At 40.5% G+C, this 12,084-nt stretch overlaps 1 protein-coding gene across 1 annotated transcript in view; it reads right to left on the reverse strand.

The window, feature by feature from the left end:
* Window positions 1-12,084, reverse strand: part of LOC143387553 (KAT8 regulatory NSL complex subunit 3-like) — a 100,386-nt gene that overhangs the window by 39,256 nt on the left and 49,046 nt on the right. Inside the window, 2 exon segments of the mRNA XM_077108291.1 lie at window positions 1,284-1,405; window positions 11,966-12,072. Coding sequence (XP_076964406.1) covers window positions 1,284-1,405; window positions 11,966-12,072 — 229 coding nt within the window.

The raw sequence follows: 12,084 nt of genomic DNA on the forward strand, positions 1-12,084 counted from the left end.
GGGAACTCAAACATTTAGATTGAACTGAGAGAATACACAATTTTCAATTCAGCCTCTCAAATACATTGATCTTGGGAAATGGGGTGATATTCTGGAAAAGGGAAATGATTATTTTTTCCACTACAGAGGTTTCAGCTTCAAGTAAATATGAAGTTTTATGCTAAAAAAAAAACAAAACAGAAAAACCTTTCCTATCACATGTAATTTCTATCCCTCTTAATAAATAGGGAGATCTTTGAGGACAGGAAACAGTGTGCCCTAGGTCTGTGTTCAGCCCATCATCTGGAGAGTTCAAGAGTGGGTTACCCTCTCAATCATCTCCCTAATGGGGGGCATGATGCCCATGCACTCCTTTTTAGAGAGTACTGTCTTCTGTGGCTCCACTTTTCAAGGGTCCAGATGGCTAAGGATGAGGCCAGGCCATTAAAAGGGGAAAAGCATAGATGAGGATATTTCATACCTGTTCACCCCTATTGAGATTCAGTCCTGGTGCTGGCACCTACTTGTGTTCAGAGGCATTAGGGTGACTTATGTTTGTTTGCTTGTTTGATTGTTTGTGTTACTGGCAAAGAAACTCAAGGGCACTTGACCAATGAACTACATTGCCAGCCTTTTTGTTTTGTTTTGTTTTGTTTTGTTTTGCCATAGGGTTCTCCTAACCTGCCCAGGCTGGCCCAGAACTCGCAACACTCCTGTCTCAGCCTCCCAAGTAACTGGAATTACTCATGGCATTGGACCCAGCAGGATGACCAATGGATACAGAAAAAATTTTAATAGCCTATAGTCCAACACTCAAACATCTGAGATGGAAGGTGACCTGGAGATAAGAGGGTGACCCAAGCTTCTGATTCTTCCTTCATGAGATACTGAATCTACATGAATTAAAACTTCTTCACCCCCAGAGCCTGGGGTTGTGGCTCAGTGTGGCTTGTGAAGCACTTGGCTAGCACATATGAGGCACTGGGTTCCATCCTCAGCACTACATATAAATAAATAAACAAAGGTACTGTCCAACTACAAAAAAAAAAAAAAAAAACTTTAAAAATTCTTCACTCCCAGATACCAGAGTTATCCTGGCTTAATGGTTAAGAGCATGGCTGTCCATGCTAGCCAGGCAGGAGTTTAAGGGCCAGCTGGCCCACCTACTGGCCTTATGACCCAGGAAGGCACCCAGTTTCTATGAGGTGTTGGTTTCTTCTTCAGTGGCCCCTGAGTTGTGAGGGTTAAGTGAAACAATGCTGGAAAAGGCAGGTCCCAAGCATGCAGTTCACTGATAGGCTCACCTGCACATTCTCTTCGGTCACCTCAATTTCTGCAGTATAGATGTAATCAATCAGCTTCCTAAGCGTATGCCCATCCACATCTTTGATTTCAATCTTCTTGGCTTTACTCTCAGACATGTCACCTGAAGTTCACAACAAGAACAAAAAGGACACAAATCTGGCACCTATGGTATACTTAACTTCTATGTGGCCTTGTCATGGAAATAGGAAAACAGAGCCTGAGCTCTGCGAAGCAGAAGGAACTGAGGTTGAGAGTGTAAGCCACTGATGAGAAGGTCACATAGCCTTGAGTTTCTGACCACCCACAAACCCGATCTTAAGCATACCCTACTTTCAGTGTGAAGGCAAATCAATGTGCAGTAGCTCATTCAACCAATGTTTACTATAAACTTGTGCACACAGGGTCATGAACAAAACCTGCACCTGTGCTCCAGAGCACAGGTTCTAGTAAGAGATACATAAAAAGATTTATAAAAGAATAAGAACTTGGGGCTGAGGTGGTGGCTCAATGGTAGAGTGCTTGCTTAGCATATGTGAGGCCCTGGGTTCAATCCTCAGCACCACATGAAAATAAATAAATAAATAAAGATATTGTGTCCTACAATTAAAATTTAAAAAAAAGAATAAGAACTCACAAAGGTATGTATAAAGTACCAAATGACAAGAAAAAATAACACTTGTTGAGTGCTAATGAAACCCCACTTTAAATTTTTGCCTCCTTTAATCCGCAGAACCATCTATTGGGCTTATTAATATTATCCCCATTTTACACAAAAAGAAAATGAGACACAGGAGGAAAGGTAGTTCATCTTGCCCTTGTTCACACATGTAGGAAGGGACCAGGATGGGGTGAATGCCAGGGAGTCTGATTTAAGAGCCCACATTTATAACCACTGTTAGAGTCTGTAAACAAATCAGGATGGCACCTGGCATTTTGCCAGAGAAATATTAGAGTCTGTAAACAAGTAAGGATGGCACCTGGCATTTTGCCAGGGGGAGTGGTTTGTGAGGTGGAGCCATCGAGCCATTAAGTATGGAGATTCCTTATTGGTTGACTGCTGTATCTAGTTTATGTTAATTAAGATAAGCTGTGTGGAATATATCAATACCCCTCCTGTCCTACAATAAATGGCTCCCACTCCTGCTGTATCAATCTACACAAATTGCTCGTCACCCCCCGGTTATTTTGCTGCAGCCAGACTGCGGCAAACCACTATGCTAAATCCCAGGAATATAGAGAAAGTGCAACAAATCCCACCTGGGAATTCAAGAGAAGCAGTAGGGGATCACAATTGAGCTGGGCATTAGAGGATGAGGAGGAGTTCCACAGGCAGCCATGGTGAGGAAGAATGAGCAGGATATGGGTCCCATATGTGTACAGGGAAGAAAGTACCAGAAGGATACATCTGGGGAATGGTGAGAAGCTGCTGTGGCTGCACACCGGTCATGGTGCAAAGAAGGAAGCTCAAGAGGTGGTTGAGGGAAGGACTTGCAGAGCCCTACAAGTTGTGCAAATGAACTTGGACTTCATCCAGAGGCCATCACCACTGAGAGGTTTTAAACAGGGAATGACATCAACAGATGGCTATTTATGAATGAAATTTTGGAAGCAGGGAGGAAGCTGGATCGACTCAGGGAGAACAGTTGGGAGGCCCTGATAATAAAACAAGAAATAAAGGATACAGGGCTATGAACGAGGGTTGTAGCAGCAGCAGCACATTCCTGCCTGCACTATAAAGACAGCACATAGGTTTCACTAGTGCCAGTTTCCTCCAGCAAGTGCTGCTGATTTCAGAAGGAAACAGACAGCACATAAAATAAAGGGCATCCTGACTGCAAAAAAACCAAGTCATTCAGAATCCCTAATGTGAGTGGTAAAACAGCCTAGGCAGTTGTTTTCAACCAATGTTTACTGTGGAATTCAAGGAACTAAAGCCAAGAAAATAAAGTATAGTACAGCATGTGGGTTGCAGACATCTACCTCCAAGCTGCTCGGACTGCACACGATTCCTCTGACACAGTTCTAGATCTGAGTGACTCTGGAACAGGGAGGCAAGTGGACAGCAGGAGTGATTTCCAAATCCTGCCCACTGGCTTCACTGCCAGACCAGGTGGACCAGAGACCCTCTCTCTACTTTGTTCTATCTTCTCTAACTGCTATGGAGAACAGTGAAAAAGGTCCCAGCACAATGAGCCCTGGTGCAGGAGGAAGAGGAAACAGGAAAAGATGGTAGATTCCTCCTACATCCATAAGCTAGATTCAGATTCTCTCGAATTTATGCTGACACACAAATAAAAACAACCATAGACAAAGAAATCAGTGGTTAAATTCTCACTCTCTCTCCCTCTCAACAGCTATTAAGAAGTTCATTAAAGGGCTTGGGTTGTGGCTCAGTGGTAGAGCACCCAGCATGTGGGAGGCCCTGGGTTTAATCCTCAGCACCACAGAAAAATAAAAAGATAAATAAAGGTATTGTCCATCTACACCTTAAAAAAAAGAAGTTCATTAAAGAGGGTCCAATTGGTAAATATACTGCAAAAGATAATCAGATAGAGCTAATTCTTGGTTTAAGATCTTAGACTTAAAAAAAAATACTGAAAAATTCTGCAGGCTGACTATAAGAAACTAAAGGCTGGGAAGCCCCTTGTAAGAGTGCAACTGGACCCTGGGCTGATTGTTTTCTGGGGTAGAGTTTGTGCTTGGAGGTCAGGTTAGGGGTTTATTACTTTGAGGTAAACAAAGGGAAACTCCTGAAATTGTATAAAATATTTGTATACATATACAAAAGTATTTTGTTTTTTTCTGAAAGGAAGATGGATCATTTTAAAAAAAATTAGTTGTACATGGACTCAGGGTATTTATTTGTTTTTATGTGATGCTAGGATCAAACTCAGTGCCTCACACTTGTGAGGCAAGTACTCTACCACTGAGTTACAACTCCAGCCCAAGAAAGATCATATTTACCAGACTCTTACAGGTTTCCATACTCCACAAAAGATTAGTACACTGTTTTCTGAACAGTGAGACTTACATGGACTTTTTCTTGCTTCTTTGCATAACTCTGAAATTTTTCATTTTCTATATTAAGTACCTAAAACTTTATCAAGCTGCCCAAAGAAATGACATAAGAGAAAAACTAGGTGTTAGAGTAGAGACTGGTATAGGTCACACAGATTTGTAGAATCCAATCTTATTGTTTCTTGTGAATTAACAAAAACAATTTCACCAAATTAAGACTTCAGTTTAAACAGGCCCTAAAAATGGGAATAGTTATAATCACTACTGTGTACCATCCCCTCTATTAAGGGTTCATGCACATTATTTCATTGAATTCACCTAACAAACCCTGAAGTGGATGATAATTGCTGCCACTTTACAAATTATAGAACTGGCACTTTAAGATGTATTTACACGTAGGTAATAGGGAGCAGGGCTGGGATTAGATGCTGGACCTAACTTTACATCCTGAGTCATTTATAATAAACCCCTGTATAATTTAAATATGACCCTAACCATGACCTTAATAAAAATATTCCTAAATTCAAAGCATCGTTCCAAATTTAGGAGACACGGTGGAACTTAATATATTTCAAGCAAGAACCTAAAGGGCCAGGACCTTGCCAGGCTTATTAGTAAAGATATCTTCAACATGTAATAAGATGCTTGGCATAAAATAAGCACTTAGAAAATACTTGTTGGAGTTAGAGGGAAAAAAAAGAAGGGAGGTTTTCTCTTGACATCTCAAGTCCATGGGCTCCAATCCTCCTGAGGGGTAGAAACCATCAAGGGCTTGATCATTTTTGCTTCTTCACTCACATCTAACAATTTGACAAAATATTTCTAGAGAAGAAAACATGCATTCCATAAGTTTGTTCCATCTCTAAGGTTAGTACAACAGCCCTGCTCTGCTAGCTCTTCACAAGGGGCCCTAGCAGCCATCTCAGGATCTGAACTTTCAAAGATGAACATCAGCTGCATATCATTTTAGCACTTGCCAGCTTCCACTTGTTGTATACATGTGTAAATGTATATGTTCTCTAAATAATTTTCTCCAAACAGAACAAGATCCACTCAGGATAAGACTGATTCATTCATTCAGCAAGCATATATCAAATGTGCCTCCATGAGCTAAGCACTATGCTAGGCCCAGAGGACATAAAGATGACCAAGTCCTCACCCTGCCCTCATGAACCTGTCTAGCAGAGAAGAGACAAGTACTCAACAACTACCAAGAGTGTCAAATGCAAGAATAGGAGACTCTGCTTGAAAAGTTCTTCAGTCAGAGATTCCTGCATCCTAAAGCTGTGTGCAAAGTGTTCTCACTGGATTGATTCACAGTGGTTAAGAACAACTGATCTGGAGGAGTGACAATTATTCAGGAGAGAAGTGAGAATTAGGGAAAAGCACTCCTAAGAGAATAGTATATAGAAAGGTCTGGAAGTAAGAAACAACAAGGCCTGCTGGGAGCCATAAGTTCAGTCTAGCTGAAGGACAGCTTCCAAAAGGAGGGAGAGTGAAACAAAGTTGGAGACCGAAGCAGGGTCTGGACCAATTGAGGGTCTTGCAGCCCATGCTAAGGAGTTCAGACTTCATCTCAAAGGTAACTGGAAGCCCCTGCCATGTTTTACGAGGTGAGGGATACATCAGATTGCTATTTGGGGGAAAAATATTTGTGGAAAATGAGTTGGGATGGACAAACAGAAGTGGAAGCAGGTTAAACAATTGGAAGACTGCAGCAGAATATCAAGTAGAAAGTGCTATGGCCTGGTCTAAGTGACAATGTCTTAGACTTTTTAAAATTCTTGGACCCTACCTTAGGGTCCTCCAAGAACCAAAGAGATCCCAGGAGAGCAAATAATTCCACACCTATCAAGATGAATGCTACAGTCATGTATAACTAAAAAGAACCAATTAAAAAAATTCCACACCTCTATCAGGTACAAGTGTTCAAGTCTTAGTCCTAGATCCTAGCAAGCATACCATGTGTACAACTGAGATCTTTATAGATAAAAAAAAATTGTCAAAGAGGAGCAAGAAAGAGGAGGTTTAACTTGAGGAGTAAAAGGAAAAAAATATTTTACCATCACAGAAAATTCAAGAAATCCAGAGGAAAAAAGTAAATCATTGACTCATCATCTAGGTCACTGGTATAAACTCAATGCTATTATTAAATAAATGGAACACTGAGAATGAGAAAGCAATGGTAGATTGGCTGGCAGATCTCTCTGAAGAACTAAAGCTAAGCCACCAGCCCCCCTACAAAACTGGATGTCCTCAAAGAGAAGAAAAAGGCGCACTCAAGAGTTCTTACATTATGGAATTCTTCCTCATTCCCAATTTGGCTCCTCTGTGCTGCAATTTATAATCTTGTATGGTAGGTAGAAAGAAAACAGGAGAACCTTATCTCTTGCACAATGATCCTTCATGGATGTTAAAATGATATTGAACTGTCTTCTCCCTAACCCTCATCCATCTATGTCTTAATATCTGATTTGCCAACTTGTTTGGATAGAGCTGAGCATTAAGGCCTATGTCAAGTGTTAACCTCACATATGAGAAAGAAATGCTCTGCCCCCTCCTTGCATCCAAGCCAATCCTCCTGCAAATCAGAGGTCTGAACCATTTGATTGCACAAGTCTGATTTCCGTTTCCTGTGAAATAAGTACATTCCTTGCCCTGCCTTATTTTCTGGGCTAAATGAGATCACCCACCTTCCTTGGAATCTCAGACCTCCTCCACTGGCACAGGTTTCTCTGCCCAGCTAGTGGCAGAAGGAAACACCTATGTAGCCATATAAACATTTCATATCAATCCTAAACACCATCAGGATGGTGAGTTTCATAGCTACCCCTTAAATGCATAAGTGCTTTGGAAATGATGAATTGCTCTACAAATAAGAGCAAACTGCATTAAGTACCTTTTTTTGCTGGGTTCCTTAAGCCCATTACCTATATTTGCTCTCTTGCTATTATTACTCCAGTCTCAAAGATAAGAAAACTGAGGACCAAAGAGGGTGAGTGAGTTCTTCAGTTTAGTGCTGAGGATAGAATTGGAAGCCAGGTCATTGTGTCTCCAAAGCCCTCTCCAAGATACCATGCTATCTCCCAAAGCAAGGTGGCATCAGCACTTTAGTGTAAAATCCTTAGCAAAAGGCTTCTATATCACTTCCTGTTTACATTCATAAAACATTCCTTAGCAATAGTGACCTCCCATGATGATGTGTATTTTAAGGCTGAGTTCTAAGCTCACACAAGTCTACCCTAAACCATCTCAGTCAAATGAGGTGCAACTTAATGGGGGAATGCTGAGGATAAATGGCAGTCTCCATTCCTAGGCAATAAAAAGGCTCTGTGCAACCACAATCCAAATCACTGCTTAAAAAGCCATTTCTACATCAAGACAATGATATGGTAGATACCTTATTATTATCTAATAATAAGTTACATTATTAGACTTAACTATTGTATTGTATTTCTCAGTCCCCATTCTGAGACTTCTAAGCAGGAAAAGGATGTCTGACTTTGATGTGATATTTCAAGGATAGGAAGAAGAAACCCTACATCATTGTCATTTGTCCATCGGTGACCCACTCAAGAAGATAGTCACATGGAACATGAGGCCATTAGTCATTATTGGAGTACCACATTACTCTGGTACCTCCAGCATTTTATGAAATATTCTATCCAATCTCTGACTCATTAGGGGCAAAGCTCTCAGAAACCAGAGCCTATTTTCTACTTCTACTTCCTCCAGGCCCTAAGAAAGGACTCGGCTCCCTAGTTCTCCTTCCCTCTATGCCCTGTTGTCTATGTTAGATTTTGCTGAATTCCCTATGATATGAGGTTCTTTAAAGGCACTGACACACCACACAATCACCCAGGACACAGGCATAGGCCATTAGCTAGGACCTGGGAGGGTCTGGCAGGCAGAAAGGGTAAAACAAATGTTCTGTGGAATAAGTGCATGCCTAGGGGTAACAAAGCCAGGCCCTTGTTGTTCTACTTTGTGAATTACTGGTGTCCACTAAAATTCTAACCCCCTTGCCTCTAAAACCTCAGCACACTCCTGACCTCTTCTCTCTGTTTCTATTCACATGTTCAAAGGAATGAGTTGAACATCAGGCTAAATATAATATAAACTGGATCATGATTCATTGAATTAAATACTGCATATGGTACAAAAATATTAGAAGAGTGTGGGACATAACATTCCCAGATGTTCATGTGGGATTAACCCCAAACTTCTTTGAACCTTAATAATGGATGTAAGACCCTGAAACCCGATATTCTTTAGACCTCAGTTCCTTTAACACCAAAAAATGGGGATGACATGTCAGAGACTCATATGGAGTGCAAATACTATAGTGCATAGAGATCCCAGAGTAAATGGCATGATAAAATTGACTAGTCCAGTAGCCAGGTGCAGTGGTACATGCCTGCATCCCAGCAGCTCAGGAGGCTGAGGCAGGAGGATTGTGAATTCAAGGCCAGCCTCAACAACTTAACAAGGCCCTAAGCAACTCAGCAAAACCCTGTCTCTAAATAGAATGTAAAAATGGGCTGAAGAGGGCTGGGATTGCAGCCCAGTGGTAGAGCACTTGCCTAGCATGTTTGAGGCACTGAGTTTGATTCTCAACACTACATATAAATAAATAAACTAAATAAAGGTCCATAATCCAAAAAAAGGGGGGTGAGGGAGACTGAAGATACGACTCAGTGATTAAGTACTCCTAGGTTCAATCTCTGGTAAAAAAAAAAAAAAAAAAAAATATATATATATATATATATATATATATATATATATATATATTGACTAGCCCATTCTATAGGAAAATTGCATCCCCTGGAATGGAGATAATAGATGGGGAGAGTGGAAAAGCTGTAAGTATTCCATACTTACAGGACAAAGGTAGGCAGCATACACACTACCCATGATATCCTGAAAGAAATGGAGGGCAGGTAAGTGACTGCCCATCTCAGATCTTCTTACACCCTGACTGGATTTGAACACTCTCAGGAGAGCCACTCAGTTTCACCATTTGTATTCCATGTGGACAGGACATGGTCAAGGAGTGTGAAGCTGGTATTTGGAACCACCACAGGAAATTTGGACAACATGAACTCAAAGGACAAAAAAATATACACATAAAATCACCTAAGCCTGACTAAAAGATCAAAATCATACAACTCAGTTGGAATAAAACCATGTATATTTTCTTTGGGCCCTAAACATGCTGATGGAAAAAGATTTAACAAGAGTCAGCTGGGCCTTTTCACAATGAACTTTATGTATTCTGAAGCCAAATCTGATAATTAGAACATAATTTTGCAATGTTTTTCATATCTATTTAATACCAAATTTTAAGCAAAGCCAAGGGGCCTCAAGAATATACAAATCTCATTTAGTGCTGATGGGAGTACAGGCTGGAACAGCTGAAGGGCAGGTGACACATCTTACAGCACTTCAAATATGTATGGCCTTTAACCAAGTTTTTCCTGTTCTTGGGATCTATTATAAGGAAATAATCAAAATGAAGATTAAGATGCAAGTATGCCCATTAGAGCATTATTTATAATAGGAAAATATTAAAACTATAGTTTCCAACAAATGAAGAGATGGATTTTCTACTAGGATACACATGATGGAATCTTACAGTCATTGAAATTAGGAATGTAGGTATGATTTCATCAACATGGGAAGATATTCATAATATAATGCCAACTTCAATTAAATATTTTTATTAAGCACATATTGCATGGAAGACTATAGTAGGCAATAAAGTTGCATCAGTAAAGAAAGTATAATTCTTAGCCTCATAGAGCTTATAATTGATCAGGGAAATCAGATATTGAGATTAGTAATAATACTAGAGAGTTGTAATATAAGGTACATTGGAAGTAAGTAACAAAGGGATGTAACCTAGTCTGAGGGGTCATGGAAGGCCCTTCTGAGGAAGGGATGCTTGTGGGGTAATGAAAGACAAATAGGAATCACATGGGCAAAGAGGCAAGAAAAACACCTCAGAAAATGGATATCAATTTTAAAAATTATACCTATCAAAAAAGACATTTCAACTTTACATGTAAAATGAACTTACTTATGTTGAAAAATGTATTTTGTATATGGCCATTTTATAAATATAAAATAAAAAAGGATATAAACCATAATCTTACCTAGGAGATGTAATACATGCAATTTTTTATTTATTTATTTTTACTTTTGCTTGCTAACATTTTGTGATCTTTTCCTGTAATCTACATATGTGACTAGTGTTTTCAAGGATGGGCAAATGGATGGATGGGTGGAAGGATGAATGAGTGGATGAAACAATGGGTGGTAACCAGACCCAAAGGAAGGACTGAACTGGGCATTACATGAGACTGGCCTTCTTCTCTTGCAATCTCCTTTCAATTACTAGAATCTAAGACCTGCTCCAGAAGCATGTGTTCTCCCAATATCTAAAATCACTTTGTCTTTTCTAAGGCATTTCATCTATCCTAGAAACAAGTTCATCAGTCAAAAGCAAAGCTGACATTACAATTCACTGCAATTCCAAACAGGTTTCTCTCAATACTGGACTTTCAAACCACACACACACACACACACACACACACACACACACACACACACACACACAAAGAGCTATATTGGCATGTTTCATCTAAATAACTGTTGGCAACAAGATAAATTATTTTAGAAAGAGATGGATGAAGGAAAGGGGTAAAAAGGAAATAAAACCTTGAAACTGAGTTTGTGATCATTCCAAAGAGAGTGTGACACCAGGAAACAGACCAGAGAAATTGAATGCAGAGTGATGGTCACTACATACAGAGCAGGAAAATGGTTCTTGGAAAACATGAGATAGGCACACCTGACCAAGTCAGAGGGTTCTTTGAGTTCTGATGGCCTCTTTCTATCAGCAGTGATTTATACAGCACTGCATGTATCTGATTCAGGGGAGGTGCTATGAGGAACTACAGATGGGAAGCCTTTGGATTTGAAGAAATTCAGCCCAGAATATTAAATGTAAAATGTGATACTTTCCTACATGTACCCAGGAAACAGGGATCCCTGGGGAGTTGGCAAATATGCTGAAACTATGCTAGATTTTGATCATTCTTATGTCTCAATACCAATCCCCACCATCATTTCTTCAAATCTCTTCCACACCTCTATAAAGGCTAAAGGAGACCCTAGGTGCTTGCCTGGAAGGAAAGGCTAGGGAAGGACAAGATGTGGGTCCAATGATAGAACACTAGGCCAGGTGTCAAGAATCCAAGTCCCATTCATTCACTGTATGACCTTGGGCAAGTCTCTTCGCCTCACTCAGCCTCAGTGTCCCTCATCTGCAAAATGGGAGACCAAAAGGTCTGGCAATGTACCTAGGACTCTGCACTGTTAACAAGCTCCCTAATTTTGGTTCATGCTAAAGCTTGAGGACTAATGGACTACATGATTCCACCTCTCTTCCTCATAGTGGAAAAGGGGCTACATGCCCAGCTGGCCTGGTTGAGACTTTGATTCCAGAAGTTCTCTATGGTACAAAGCTGAGAAAGGGAAACTCCTCATAGTAAGCTTCACAGCCTTCTCATTCCTCCCTCCCCTCATACCACCACCATCAATGTCCTCCCAGGGGGGCAGCAGCTCCACACCATAGGTTATTGTGTGCCCTTCACCATACCTGTGAACATCACACAGAAGTAGGAACTGCAGGCTGCCAGGACCACACAGTGGGCTTCTATTTCCACATCTTCTGCCACAATCATTACGTCACACAACAGCTGCTTACTGCAAGACACC

Source organism: Callospermophilus lateralis, unplaced genomic scaffold (assembly GCF_048772815.1).
Source record: "Callospermophilus lateralis isolate mCalLat2 unplaced genomic scaffold, mCalLat2.hap1 Scaffold_390, whole genome shotgun sequence".
Lineage (NCBI taxonomy): Eukaryota > Metazoa > Chordata > Mammalia > Rodentia > Sciuridae > Callospermophilus > Callospermophilus lateralis.